The following is a 16,268-nucleotide window of genomic DNA, read 5'->3' on the forward strand; positions in this document are numbered from 1 at the left end:
ACACCGAGGTACAATTGACAAACTTGTGACCAGTCATCGTATATCACTCCGGTGACGGGCTCACCGTCAACAGGCAACCCCAACAACACTTCTATGTCTTGTAGAGTGATAGTGCAGTCTCCAACAGACATATGAAATGTATGCGTCTTAGGCCTCCACCTCTCGACCAAGAGATGTCAGTCTAACTGAATAAATCCCAATCTGCAACCCCATAGAATCGAGATGTGCGCATTAGTGGTAGTGTTCGATGGTGGAGTGGGATAGTGCGTTGGAGAACTGCCTCTCGATGCCTGCAAGATATTTCTCTAGTAGTACGATCTCGCCATACAACAAATGATCGATGAATGGACTGGTTGTACAAAACATTGGGATCAACTGGTCTGGGTTTAAAGCCATGATAAAAAAAATATTTATTTCTCAATTAGAAGAATAATGTATAACTTAATTAATTTAATTTAATTAAATAATGTACAACTTAATTAAAAGAATAATGTACAACTTAATTAAAAGAATAATGTACAACTTTATAAATTATAATAAAAAAAATTGAATAAACAATAAAAGTATCTACACTTAATTAAATATACATGATAAAAAGATTATTTATTTCTCAATTAAATAATGTACAACTTAATTAAAAGAATAATGTATAACTTTATAGATTACAATAAAAAAATTGAATATACAATAAAAGTGCCTACACTCAAAAGTGTCTCCACTCTACATGTGTTCGAGGATTAGTTTGCTTAACCATATACAACCACCTGGGTAACAATTTGTAAGACTCATCCCAATCACCGAACACTTTAGCCAACGCTTTTCTTTGCCCTCCCATACCCTATGGTAAGGAATGTGATATCCAAACTTTGATTTGATGTCAGACTGCAGTTGTGCCACACTGATAGATGGTTTTTCTCTTATGACATCACAAAACTCTAGTGCAATCATTGATGAATCTAATTGCACATGACTTTGACTCAGTTCTAAATAAAAACATGTATGTTGCTCATCGTACTTAGTGATCTCGAACAAGCCATGCGATTTTTTCTTTATTGCACGAAGTCTCCACTTGCAACCTTCCTCCCACTTCTTACACCGAATTTTCCAAATCGTCGGTGTCGATTCAACAACCTCATATGGTGCTTGACATTTTATTGCAAAACATTTGACCGTGTGTTGTAGTATTTCTTTGTCTTGACAAATCATCCCTTTATACAATTGAGTATTATCAATATCCACAAGGGCTACAATTGGGTCATGTTCTCAAATGCTATCCAGTACATTCATATCCAAATCGTTGAATGAATTTGAAAGTAACTCATGTTCACGACCATCGAAATCCAACTCTTTAAATTCATCGTCTGTTTCAGTTCTGAAATCTCTATACAGGTTGTTAGCCGCCATATCTTCATTATCACATGGCAATGCAACTGTCTCCGGATCAGGATCAATACATTCAATTGGATCTTCAAACTGACTAAATGATGTATTCAAGTTTATATCCACCCCTATCCTATTTACATTTACATACAAATGCACTAAATTCGGCAGTGACATTGTGATTGAGAACATCAAGTTCATAGCTTGTGCATTCGAAATAGGGAATGACATAAACCTTATTGATCCTGATGGTTCTAGGTTAGGATGTCTATATATTATTTCTATATGATTTGTTCCCATATCTACACTAAGTGATATCCCAACCATTTTAATGAATTGTTCAAATACAATTCCACTGTTCACATTTATGCTAAAACTCTCACTTGGTGGTTGGTCATAGTCAACTCCATCAATACCATCAATCATATTACCATTTGTAAACAACAAAAATCCCAAGCATTTGCCTGCCATTTTCTAAAAAAAAAAGACAAACAATACATTACTAATTGTTCTACTAATTATCAAATTTAAACAAAACCAAACCACAATAAAAATCACAATAAGAAATATATTTAGGAAATACAAGAAGTTTGTGGGTAAAAAAATATTAAACTTTGTATTAAACTAAAAATATAAACTTTTAAAAAAAATCACAATAATTTTGTATTATACTTTTTATAAGAAGTATATTAAAAAATCACAATAATTTTATATTGAACTAAAAATATTAAACGTTTTAATTTATAAACATCAACTTTTTAAATTTTATGAACATCAACTTTTTAAACATAACAATAAATTAAACTTTTTATAACTATTTTTAAATGTAACAACAAATTAAACTTTTCAAATATCATAAGAAATTTATACAAAAAAATCACAATAATTTTGTATTAAACTAAAAATATTAAAGTTTTTAAGCTATAAACATCAACTTTTTAAACATTACAATGAGGTAAACTTTTTAAAACTATTTTTTCAAATTTAATACAATTAAACTTTTTCATACTATTTTAAACTATATTTTCAAAGTTAATACTAGAAAAATCAAATATCATAAGAAATATATTTCAAAAAATCATAATAATTTTGTATTAAATTAAAAATATTAAAGGTACGAACTTCACAATTTAACGGACGAATGCTATCATAAGAAACATAACAATAAACTATACTTAAATACAAACAAAAACAAACAAAATATAAATAAGATTAACATGTTGGTATAACATCCCAACCATAAGATTAACACTAATAACAACTACTAAGATTAACACTAATAGAGAAAGAACTACTAACATCAATATGTAAATATCATTGAATTCAACATGATAGATCTACTAAATATAATAAAACTAGTAATAAATAAATAGTAAACTCACAAATTTAACTTACCTTTTTTGTTCTTTGTTTCCCAAACAGCAACAAAAACTATAAAAAAAAAAACATAATAGTATGAGAATAGGAACAAAATGTATAGTTCTTTAAAAAAAATGAAATTTTATATAGTAAAAGGTACAAACTTCACAATTTAATGGACGAATGTGGGAGAAGAAGAAGATTTGCTGAAGGCAGTGAGAAAATGTGAGAAAATGAGAGGAGAAAATGAGACGTTGAAGGCAGTGAGAATGAGAGAACGAAGGCAGTGAGGAGAAAATGAGAGGTTGATCTTAAAGGTCAAAAGGCAGTGAGGAGAAAAGGCAGTGAGGAGAAAGAGGGAATGAAACCAGTGTGAGAAAATGAGAAGAGAGGGTAGGGGTTATAAGCTAAAAGGTCGAGTTTTGACGGGTCCGACATTGGGAAAATAATATGGATGGGATAGGACGAGACACTGACACACTGTAGAGATTCGGATTCGTTTTAAAGGAGGTCAACGATTCAAATCACTCTGATGCGCGCTGCAGAGATTCAGATTCTTAGCTAAGCGATCGTGTAGAAGTTTGTGGACGATCGTGTAGTGAGGAAAGAGAGCTCTCGAGAGGCCATCACAGTGTACCGCTCACCGTGTAATTCAACTATGTGATCGTGTAGTAAAGCTTAGCGATCGTGTAGCATTTGGTATACGATCGTATAGGTTTTGAGAAGGCGATCATCTAATTGTAATAGCTAAGCGATCGTGTAATAGGGAAAGAGAGCTCTCAAGAGGCCATTGCTATGTGCCGCTCATTGTGCACTTCAACTATGCGATCGTATAGTAAAGCGTAGCTAAAACTTAGCGATCGTGTAGTAAAGCTTAGCGATCGTGTAACATTAAGGTACACGATCGTATAGGTTTTGAGATGGCATGCAATCGTCTAATTGTAATAGTTAAACGATCGTGTAGGAGTTTGTGGGCGGTCGTGTAGTAGGGAAAGAGAGCTCTCGAGAGGCCATCGAAGCGTGCTGCTCATCGTATACTTCCACTATGCGATCGTGTAGTAAAGCTTAGCGATCATGTAGCCTTTGGTATACGATCGTATAATAAAAGGTAGGCGATCGTTTAGGTTTTGAGAAGGCGATCGTCTAATTGTAATAGCTAAGTGATCGTATAGGAGTTTGTGGGCGATCATGTAGTGAAGAAAGAGAGCTCTCGAGAGGTCATTGTAACGTGTCGCTCATCGTGTACTTCCACTAGGCGAGCGTGTAGTATAGCTCAACCATCGTGTAGTAAAGCTTAGCGATCGTGTAACACTTGGTACACGATTGTATAATAAAAGGTAGGCGATCGTATAGGTTTTGAGAAGATTATCGTCTAATTGTAATAGCTGTGATCATGTAGTAGGGAAAGAGAGCTCTCGAGAGGCCATCGCAGCATGCTGCTCATCGTGTACTTCCACTAGGTGAGCGTGTAGTATAGCTCAACGATCGTGTAGTAATGTAGCACTTGGTACACGATCGTATGGTAAAAATTAGGCGATCGTATAGGTTTTAAGAAGGCGATCGTGTAATTGTAATAGCTAAGCAATGTATAGGAGTTTGTGGGCAATCGTGTAGTGAGGAAAGAGAGCTCTTGAGAGGCCATCGCAGCGTGCCGCTCATCGTGTACTTCCATTAGGCGAGTGTGTAGTAGCTCAGCAATCGTGTAGTAAAGCTTAGCGATCGTGTAGCACTTGGTACATAATCGTATAGTAAAAGGTAGGTGATCGTATAGGTTTTGAGAAGACGATCATCCAATTGTAATAGCTAAGCGATCACGTAGAAGTTTGTGGGCGATCGTGTAGTGAGGAAAAAGAGCTCTCGAGAGTGGGAGTTCGGAAGACGTTGTCGCAGAGAGGCCATCGCAGTGTGCTACTCATCGTCTACTTCCACTAGGCAATCGTGTAATAAAACTCAGCGATCATATAGCACTTGGTATACGATCGTACAGTAAAAGGTATGTGATCGTATAGGTTCTGAGAAGACGATAGTGCAATAGTAATAGTTAAGCGATCGTGTAGGAGTTTGTGGCCGATCGCAGAGGATTTAGTAAGCGATCGTTTAATCATACTGAGCGATCGTTGAGAGATTGTAAACGATCGTTTAGTGTCTCGTAAAGAAGTTGTCATTTACAATCTCTTATCGTCTATTTCAGTAATGACAGAGACGTTCCATTCTCTTCCAAATATTAGTTGGGAATAAATGTTTTGGTAGAATGTTGGTGGTGTATTGAATGCACATTAAATGAAGGGCTTAGGAAATCGTAGAAGGAGAAGAAATGTGGCGGTATGAAGGATTTTTAAAAACTAGGGGTAATTTTGATATTTCGCATAGGGAAAATGTCAGTGGTAGAAAAGTTTTTAGAAGAGGTCATTGGTAGAAAAGTTTTTGGGTTTTGGGTCATTTTGTGAAATTTTTCTAAGAAAAAAAATAAAAAAAAAGTGAATCTACTTTATTATTATTATTTTTTTAAATTACAGACACCCATATACTAAGAAGCATAGACATATATGATACAGATACGGTACGATACGATACGGCGATACGTTAATTTATAAAAAACTAAGATATGGATATGTTGAAGATACGTTATATATATATATATATTAAGCTAGATTAAAATAGATTCAAGAAGAGAGTTAAAACTTGAAAAAAATTTAGCAACGTTGAGTGATTGTTGAGCAATTAGAGTAGATGGTAGGAAAGAAGTAGAAGATGAAAATTGAAGAATGAAGTTGAGGATGAAGGGAGTGTGAATCATGATTTAAGTAGTGAGAGAAAATGGAAAAATGAAGGTTTAATTACATTTCGGGTTTTTTTTTTAATTTTTTTTTTTTTATGTTTTTATCATTCTTAATTTATTTTTTTTGGATTGCTCAATTTAAGTGGACTTTTATGTTTGGAAGTAATTTAAAAATGGTTGAAATCACTTTTGTCATTTTCAAAATCACTGTGAAACATGTTAATTCTTCAAAATTAATTTTGATGATATGAAAATTACATTTAAAAGTGTAAAATTGAAAACTAAATTAATTTTGAGTAATTAAAAATGTGTCCTCGAGTGGTTTTAAGAATGAAAAAATTGATTTTTTTTATGATTTTAAAATCACTCCTAAACATGCAAATAAAATAAAATGGGTTGTGGGTTGGGCTTTTTAAAGGGTTAGACTTAAATTTGGAAAAAAAAATTGACCAATGTATTCCCTTCATGTATTTGGAAGCAAATACACGTATCAAATACGCATATCTGAAAAATAAAAATAAAAATAAAAAAATCAGATACTTCAAACCACGTATCTACCACATATCTGGACGTATCTGTATCGTATTCATATCTGATACCGATTCTTGGCACAATTAGAAGAATTTGTGCTTCCTAACCCATAAACATACATACAGATATATATACCTTTATTTGATTTTCCTTTTTTCTTCTCTTTTTCTCCCTTAATTCTAAATATCTCTCTAATAAAATCCAAATCCTTAATAAATTTAACATCACAAAATCTCAAATCCTAAAAAAATCCTTATGCTGTCAAATATTTAATTAACCAACTTTGAATTTGAGGTCCAAAACCCTATCTTGATGGGCTTTGCATATCATTCTTGACGCACATGAATTTGATCTTGGATTGTACGGGTAAATTTATTAATGGATATTTGTAATACAGAGTAGAATAAGAGAAAAAATCTAAAAATATATTATATCTTTAAAATATTTACAAATATGGATGAGTTGACCCATCAGTCTTTCATATTTTTTAATTTTCAATTCCGCTCTCTCTTGTCTTATCTTGTTGTACTTTTTTTTAGTCATTTAATTTTCTTTCTCTTCCTCGATTTTTGGTTCTTCCCTCACTTTTTTCATTTTATTTTCTTTCTCAGTTTTTGCTTCTTCTTTTTTTTTTCTTCTTTTTTTTTTTTAAATTTTCTTCTCTATCTCCGAATTTTGCTTCTTCCCTTATCTTTTTTTATTATTTTATTTTCTTTTCTTTGTCTGGTTTTTGCTTCCTTTTTTCTATTTATTTATTTTTTTTTTTTCAGTTTTTGCTTCTTCTCTTTCTCTTATTTTTAAAATTTTTCTGAATTCCGTAGCAAGACTTGATTCATAAGTGACTTAACACCAACAAGCCAATCATCAAGTTTGATTATTATAACAAATAATAAACATAAATAATAAATGAAAGTCTATCCGTGATAACCACTAATATTTTCTATCATTGATAGCTTAATCTTTGATTATATTTCGTAGTTAATAGCCACTTATAGAAATCTATCATTGATAGCCAACTTAGTGAATTTAATTAATAAAGTTGAATCTCGAACTAAAATGTAAATGGAATGTCTAGAAGCTATCACTAATAGAATGTTTATCAGTGATAGAAGCTATCAACGAAAAGAGAAGGGACTTATAAATGTTTGGGAAGGACAAGAAAGGGGCAAAAAGGTGTTTAGTGACTATGATTGATAGAAGCTACTACTAATAACATGTTACCAGTGATAGAAACTAATACTAATAGCATGTTATCGATGATAGAAGCTACTCGATAGTACGTTATCGATGATAGAAGCTACCACTGATAGCACTTTATCGATGATAGAAAACTATCATTGATATCATGATATCAGTGAGATTATTGATAGTATCTTATTAGTGATGTTATCAGTGAAAGAAGCTATCACTGATAACCACAATATGAGTGATGTTAGTGATATCGGTGATAAACTTAGGTGATATCTATATGTCCAGTTTCTTTCAAAGGTGATAACCAGTTATAGAAGTCTATCATTAATAGCCTTAAGTGTTAATATTTCAAGGTTGATTCTAATTGATGAAAGTCTATCCGTGATAACGATTGATAGCTGTTATCAGTGATAGCCATGATAAAAGATTATTAGTGATAATTACTATGATAATCAAAGTTGTTGGTCTTCTTTCAAAGTTGATCATTATTTATAAATCTATCATTGATAGCTACTGATAGCCTTAAGTAGTAATATTTCAACGTTGATTCCAATTGATGAAAGTGAATCAATGATAGCTACTAATAATTGATAGCAAATTAAAAGTTCATATTTCATGTATTAATTTTTCTCAAATTGAAAGCTATCACTGATAGCAACTATCATCGATAGCAATTGATAGAAGCTATCAGCGATAGCAGCTGATAGCAGTTATCAGTATCACTGATAGCTTTTAATTTGAGAAAACCGGGAAAAAGCGAACAAAATGATGGCTAGGCATGAATTTTTTAGTCTTTTACCATTTTTTGATCTATATATGCAATTATTTTATCCTTGTACTACAGATTCTATTATTTTGGGCTTGAATTCTATTTATGCAACTAGCCCTCCATTAATTTGCATTACCCATCAAAGAGATATATCTTTCTTGATGAACATTACCCATCAACAAAGGATTTTCTTGATGTTTTTAGGCCATCAAAAAAATTCAAAACAAAGAATTCATCGTTTCTACGAAATGTATGTATTTTTGTGTTAAGAAAGATATTTTTTTTATGTTTATATACGTCAATTTAAATATAAACCCTTATTATTCAAACATATATTATCATTTAATCAAAATTGAAATACTTACCTTAACAAAAACCCAAATAAGAGGTCTAGGTCTCAAATATGTTTGAATATAAAACAATCATATGGCCCTAACAAAACAAACACATAAGATATCAAAATTGAGATCAATTTTAAAGACCAATGTCCTCTAGGCCAACCTATGGACACCAACACATTGCGCAAGAATCGAGATCTTTGTTCATTATACCCTCTAGACATTAATTTCAAAGACCTTTTGTAACTATTCTATAGAAACTATTTTATATAGTTGGAGTCCTTTCTTTGGTGGGGTTTCCTTCTTTTGTGCGCTTGATTTTTTGTATGCTCTTGTAATTTTTTCTATTTTCTCTCAATAAAAGTTGTTTTTATTAAACAAGAATAATAAATAAATAAATAATACTTCTCAAAATTCAAGAACCTATTACACACCAACTTAATCTTTCTAAAATCAAACTTGTAATTTAACTTAAGTTTTATTTTCCTAAAAACAAATTTAGGCCTTACACTAAAAGTTCTCAATGATTATGGAGCTTTAGTGCACCACACCAAGCACTCCAAAAAACACTGATTTCAGGCCTAAATATTACACCAAAATGAATAAGCAAAGCATAAAGGAAGACAATAATTCAGATGTAAAAACAAAACGAAGTTTGCAAAGTCTTTCGTTAAAGTATTAGCAACACATTGACCAATATCATTGGTAAAACAATAATTAATTCGAATTTTCCAAGTCGGAAATCATAAATTTAAGGGGGAAAAAGAAAAACCTAAACTCAAACAATCAAAAGCAAAAACTACCCTTCGATCACTACAAAAAAAAAAAAAAAAACTTTTAGTGACAAATTTTTCTTAACGCAGCCAAAACTTGTCACTAAATACTAATCTATAACAACATGTACGTTAGAAAATATGTCACAAAAAACAACTAGTAGTGATAGAGTCCAAACCAACGTCAATAAAAGTTTTTGCAACATGGTACCGTCGGTCCCAAAAAATTAATAATATTTAGCAACAATTTATTTGTCATTGAAATAGGGTCTTCCAAATTTTTTTGACTTTTGACAGTTTGGCCACAAAATTTACCTGCTATGTCGAATGGGATAATTAAGCTAATATCTATTTATGGATATTTTAATTTTCTAGTGGGCATTTCATTTTACTTGCACTTTTGTTTTCTGTACGGTTCTTTATTGTCCTCTTATTTTACCTTACTGATTCTCCTTGTTCCATGAATAAGCTTTTGGGGTGTGTTTGTATATTTGGTGTTTGTTTCTTTTGGCGTCGGGTGTTGTGGGGGTTGGGGGGAGTTGGCTATATTAGTTTCGATCCTTCATCATGGATCTCAATTTTAGCTGGAGGGAGGTTTCTTTTTCTATTATTGTGGATTTAAACAGTTGCTTAGGCTCATTGACTTTTGCCTAGCTCTTGTTGAATCTGATGTTTTTGGCGCAGCTTATATCCGATTATCAACGCCCATCAAATTGGTTTGGGTGTTTGAATTAGATTATAAGTACTTTCTGGTGTTATCAGACTATTCAATTAAGGTTCTATAGGTCTGTTTTTTTTGACTCAATTGAATTGAACTATTTTAGACTCGATTGAAGTATCTTAGATTAGTCTTTGACTTGTGAAAGCTTGCTATTTGTAGTTTTGAAATTATAAGATTTATGGTGGATTTTGGATAAGAATATCTCGCTTGAACATCTCACAATTTCGTTGTATATTGGCTTCTACGACTTATGGGTTGATATAAGGTTGCAATTTACAGAATCTGAACTTGTGTAGAGGGTTGTTTTTGTCCAAGCAACTAAGATTGTTAAATTGTTGAGCCATTTAGGAATATGTTCAGATCAATTGTTGAATCATTTATTTATTAAGTTGAGTTTATGTGCTCGTGTATTTATTTACAATTCTCATCTTTTGATTGTGAAGATGAAGAATAATGTTATCTTGCTTGTTCAAAACTCTCCATTGTTGAGTTTGTTCTATTAGTTATTTCTCTCTTTTTTTTTTACCACTTTAGTTGCTTGAGTTGATAAGTTATTATTATGGTTTTAACTTTGCTCATTTAAGATCATAGGTTTCATTAACTTATTGAGTTTATGTTGATAAATTTGGTTTATGTAATTCCTTTGTACTTCAATTCTTTATTCTCATATACTTACCTATTTCATGTTTTTTTTGTCAAATGGTATGTCTTGATTGCCTCCAATACAAGATTTAACGAAATTGAATTTAGATGGAGATTCGAAGAATTTGGATTAGTATTCTCCTTTTGTTTCAAACTAAATGTTATGCTTCAAATAACTTGATGTAGTTTGACAATTATAACTTCTTGGGTTTCAATGATAGTATGTTATGTTTGATATATGATTTTTTTGTTTCGTTTTGTTTTGTTCTGCTCTTGTTTAAAAGTAAAATAACTAATTGGTATTGTTGGTACAATGTGAAATGAAGAATGTATATTCACTTTTGTTTATAAGTCCTTTTGTGTTTATAAGTTTATAAGCTTGTTGAAGTGAATTAGTTACTTATTATGTTTGTTGAAAGTTAACTTGTGTATACAAATATCATACTACTTTTATCATATCCATATAAATATTGTTAGTTAGCCTTCTTTTATGTCAAATGTTGGTTTTCAATTGACATTATAGCCTAATTTTGTACTAGTGATAACAAGTTTATATATTAAATTGAATATTATTTGTTTAATTAATAAAATACTTTAACCGACGTTTACATATGTTGCAAAAGATACTTGCAATGACCATTGATCCACTCTTAGCAATAGTTTTATATGTTACTACAACTCAACTTTTAGTGACGAACTTGTATAAGACATAGTGAAAAATAATGTGTTGCGAAAAATGAGTTTTTAAGTAACGTGTACACATCAGTAAAAGTTGTCTTTTAGTGGCGTGCGATGGATATGTCACTAAAACCTTTAGCTGCGTGGCTATAGGGACATTCTTAGTAACACGTGTCTCAACATTGCTAATACTTTTTAGTGGTACTTTTTAACTTTTATCAATACATTTTATGTGTCACTGAAAGTGTCTTTTCTTGTAGTGAGTACCACACATAAATCATCATTGATTTAAAAGAAAAATATAAGAAACAAGAGTAAGGTAAGTAATAAAAATTACCAGAAGGGTTCCAAGTAAAGACATCTTTAAACATCTGATTGTCAATTTCAACGTTCAAATGAATTGAGACCATATTCTCCATCGGACTTCGATAATGATTGAAAACATAAAGAAATATGAAAGCACAAGAAAAAGAAATCAATGAAAAGAATAATTGATAGTGGAGTTGAAAGAGAGAGAACTCACATTGTGAACTTGAAAGACGAAGAGTTGATTTTGTTTTACCTGAAGAAGAAGCTCGAAGGCAGCGATGATAGCGTGGATGTAATTTCCAAGATGAAGATGAGTAAATTTGGGCCCTAGGAATTGCCCGGTTAACTCCTTGTTTGTTTTTTCATTCCTTCATTGCCATTTAAAATAATAATGATTTGATTTGGTAATCTGTAAAATTGGGTACTGGAAACAGGGAAATCAAGAATCCCTTCAGAGAAACAGTGGTTTCTTCTTCTCTCCCAAAGGAAGAAACTAACCAAATAGAGTGGATTATGCATCAATATTGCTTGAATGACAAATCTCAGGTCAAATTCAACATTTCTGCTTCTGGGTTTTCTATATTATTCTAATTGCAATGCCATTGTCCATCAATCATGAATCTTCCTTTTGATTTTGTGCTAATGTCAAGTTCATTCTAACAAAAATAATAATAAAAAAAAATTAATGATACGTTATCTATGCCATATAATCTTTCCGTTAGTCAACTATCGTTCAAACAAACTCATGGACCATTTAAACTCATTTTTCAAACCTCGGTAACTAAAGGTATATCTTTTAAAATCTTAGAAACCAAATAGATACTCACCAATTCTATAGATCAAAAATGTATTTTATCGATTTTTTAACAATAATTGAAGTGATTACTAAGCTGTATAAGTAACGTAATATTGTAGTTTGTAATTTGTAACACGAAAGGAAGTATTTTTTTTAAATTTTTTTTAAAAAAATGATTAAGATCATTTTTTTCTTTTGGAGAAAAATGATTAAGATGATGTGAACCTTAAAGTTTTTTTGGTTGAGAATTCACATTTTATCCAGTTAAGCTATTAATAATTATAATTATGATTTTGTAGAAATAATTTTACATTTGTACATATATACACGCATATTAATGTTGATGATGACTTTGATACTCATTTATTATTTTTTTAGTATTTATTATATGTACAAGTCTATAACTATCTGTATGATATATTATCCTACATTTATTGATGTCCAATAAATTTAGATTTAATTATTGTCCTTAGAAAAACAAATTTAGATTTATATGTGGTGCCATATGAAAATTTCCCAAGTTATTTTTAAAATTTTAAGGTCTTGTTTGTTAACCATTTTGTTTTTGAAAAAATAAGTTTATTTTATTTGATTTCTTATAATGATGTGCATCTTTGTTAAATACAATAGTTGAATTCTTAGCCAAATTCAAAAAAACGAAAACAACTTTTTGTGAGGTATTTTTTGTAGTTTTTAAAATTTGGCTTAATTTTTTAAACCATTGGTGGAAGAAATTTGAAAGTTAAAGTAGTATCTGTAGATTTAATTTTAAAAAACAAAATGATTATCCAACGGGGTCTAAATTTAACATTTCATAAATTTTAAAGTAGAAAAAAAGTTAAATCTTACCTTGATATTTATATGAAACTTATTTGTCTAAGTGAGTTTAACTCAACAATAATTGGTATAACTTTCACTTTTAGAGGTTGAACGTTTGATCCCCATCCTTGCGATTGTTATTTTATTAAAAAAATACAACAAAACTTTGTTTTAAGTTTTTTATTTTTTAAAATTAATTATATAAACACTATTTTTTACTTTTAAGATTCATTGCTTTGTTATCTATTTTTTATTATTATTTCCAAAACCTATCTAAGTTTCGAAAACTTACAAAAGTAATCATAAAAAAATACCTTATGGTTTTAGAATTAGAGTAAAAATTTAAAACCTTTTTTTTCAACAAAATGAAAATCATAATTAAAAAATTGATGAGAAATAAAAATAATCAGAAACTGAAACCGAAGTCCTTACCAAACATAATATAATTATTTTATATACGTATTAATAATATTATAATTAATCAATATTCCCTATTAAAACTATTCGTTTGGTTGGAGGAGTTCAATTTCCCATTTTTATTTTTTTAAAAAAAGTTAAACATATTCTTACATTTTTAATTAAAAAAGGTACCAATTTCTGATTGCAATTAATAGTCTTAATTTTGCAATTTGCAATAATACTTAATGAACCCTTAATACCCAATGAAAATGCTACACGTGGGTACCTTTTAACACGTGGAATACAAATCGATTTATTCAAATTAAAACGTAATTTATTTTTTTCTCAAATTAAAACCGTGCTTTGCAAAATCCAAAGCGATTTTGAAATTGCCCAGAACCAAAACCCTCCATTTCCCTCTCTAACTTACAACTTGCCGTTTCATATCCTCTTTCTTCTCCACCTTAAAAACCTCCTACCAAAACCCTATCTATCACAGCCGCAATCCATTCAAATCCTTTCGAAAAATCCCAAAAATGGCGAAAAAGAAATCAACTCGATCAGCCAATGAGCCAAAGCAAATGCCCATTCAGCAGGAGGAGAATAGCGATTTAGAGCAACCCATATCCGCCATGGATGATGACTCGAAGTTGCAGAGCTTGAAATCGTTGAACGAACGGCTTCTTAAGCAGGTGGTCGAGAAGAGAGTGGAGGTCGGGGATCTTGTCCACAGTAAAGAAGCATTGGAACTCGACTTGAAGCGGAATGTGGACGAGAAGGAACAGGTAATGGGTGAGTTGACTGAGGCCCGCGATGGGGTTTATGGGTTGGAATTGGAGAGGAATGTGGTTTGTGTTTATCTGCAGAGTCGAATGGAGGAAATGGGTAATGGGATGTGTGGTTTACTTGAGAGTGAAAGAGTTAAGGGTTTGGAGATTAGGAGATTGAAGAGTGAGATTAATGTACTTGCTTTGGAGGTTGAGGAAGAGAGGGAGAAATGGAGGAGAGTTTGCTGTGAGAGGGATGGGATTAAGGTTCAGTTTGATGACTTGTTCAAGGAAACAGGGGATTTGAAAGGGAAAGTGGTTGAAATGGAGAGAAATGAGACAAGGGCATTGGAAGAGATTGATGATTTGAAGGGAAAATGCAAAAAGTTGTTGACTGAAAAAAAGGAGTGTGATATTATGAATGGGACTCTGATGAAAGACAATGAATTGATCAAGAAGTTGTTAGATGAGTCAGGTCGGGTAGTTGAAGATTTAGAGAGGAAAGTGGATGTGAAAATGAAGGAGAAAGTAGAGATTGAAAAGGAAAAAAATGGGCTGAAAATGGAGATTGAGAAGTTAGAGAGGGAAGTGGCTGAATTGAAAGAGAGTACATTTTGTTTCAAACAAGAAAAGGAAGAAAATGGGAAGAAACTTTCTGAGCTTCAAATGAGAATTGAAGAGGCTGTGGAGAAGGAAAGTGGCATGCTGATGGAGTCTGATGTTCTAGTCAAAGAGTTACAGAAGAAGGAGAAAGCTATGGAGATGTTAACTCAAGAAAGAGATTCACTTGATTTGAATTTTAATCTAGTCCAAGAGGAGGCGAAAAGTTTACGACGCACAATCGAGATACTCACACGTGACAAAGTTGAAATGGAGGAGGCAAAAACCGAAGCAGAGAATATCATTGGAGACTTGCAAAAGGAATCCAGTAAACTAAAAGAAGCTATAGCTTCTTTGACTAAGATGACTGATGTCGAGAAAGCGAGAAATGAGGATTTGCTGACTGAAATAGGTCGTCTTCGTGATGCTTTAGATGAAGTTTCGCTAGAGAGGGAGGGTGCTAGAAAGAATTTTGGTGATGAGAAGAAAAATGTTGAGAAGCTGAGTTTGTTACTCAAAGACGAGGAGAGGAAGTTTGAAGAAGCCATGAATGAACTAGATAAAGCAAAGATTGCACAAGAGGATTCACTCAATGTGAAGAAGGAGATGGGGAGGCGGATCGATATCTTGATTCGCGAAAGGGATTCATTGGAGAAAAGTTTGTTGGAAGCAAAGAGTAGAATCGATGAACTGAAAGATAAGGTGAAATCAGCTGTTGGTAATTCAGAGAAAGCGTTGGCATTGTTGAAGAAAACATGTTTGGCTGTTTGTGATGGTTATGAGAAGGGAGAAGTGGAAGAAGCTTCTTCTGGGCATAAGCTTGTTGAAGAAATTCAGCCATTTGTTGAACATTTGGATGCAATAAAAACATCCTTCACAAACAAGGAGAAAATGGTGGAAGAAATGAAGCGACAACTCGAGAACGAACGAGCAGAAGAACGGAAGAAGAAGAGCTTCTTTACCATAGTGACTGCAGCAACAACAATATTGGCTGCTGTCTCTGCTGTTTATGTTAGCAAAGGGCGCTGAAGCTGAGGCCGTAGTTTGTGTTTGTTAACATCTTTTTAGTTGGCAACGGTTCCCCAGTTGTTCTTAAATCAACGAACTGACTTGTATTTGGAGGCGCAATGTTGATGTACTGATTTGGTAGTTTTAATGAGAAAACACATTTGATATATAGTATAATGCGTTCTTTTATTGAAGTACTCTTCAGACAATTGTTGGAAAAAATATCACTGAAATACTCTTCAACAATTGGGAAAATGAGAGATGGGCAATATTGTAATATACACATGACAAAACTTTTGAGTTATTTATTTATTTATTCATTATTATTTTAATTTTGATAACTTTCTTTTATTTTTTTTAGCAAAAGGTGTCTGAAGGGTTTGGAACATGATTTCCTTAAAAAAAATAA

The 16,268-nt window shown here is 31.9% G+C and overlaps 1 protein-coding gene and 1 pseudogene across 1 annotated transcript; one reads left to right on the forward strand and one right to left on the reverse strand.

Moving 5' to 3' along the window:
- Positions 1 to 703: 703 nt before the first annotated feature.
- On the reverse strand, positions 704 to 1,707 carry LOC150035744 (uncharacterized; annotated as a pseudogene).
- Positions 1,708 to 13,855: 12,148 nt separating this feature from the next.
- LOC120079278 (uncharacterized) lies at positions 13,856 to 16,028 on the forward strand. Its single transcript, XM_039033433.2, has one exon. It carries the CDS (start codon positions 14,021 to 14,023, stop codon positions 15,878 to 15,880), a length of 1,860 nt encoding a protein of 619 aa, XP_038889361.1. The 5' UTR covers positions 13,856 to 14,020; the 3' UTR covers positions 15,881 to 16,028.
- Positions 16,029 to 16,268: the final 240 nt, after the last annotated feature.

This window comes from Benincasa hispida, chromosome 6 (assembly GCF_027475165.1).
Source record: "Benincasa hispida cultivar pf3 chromosome 6, pf3_genome.v1.1, whole genome shotgun sequence".
Lineage (NCBI taxonomy): Eukaryota > Viridiplantae > Streptophyta > Magnoliopsida > Cucurbitales > Cucurbitaceae > Benincasa > Benincasa hispida.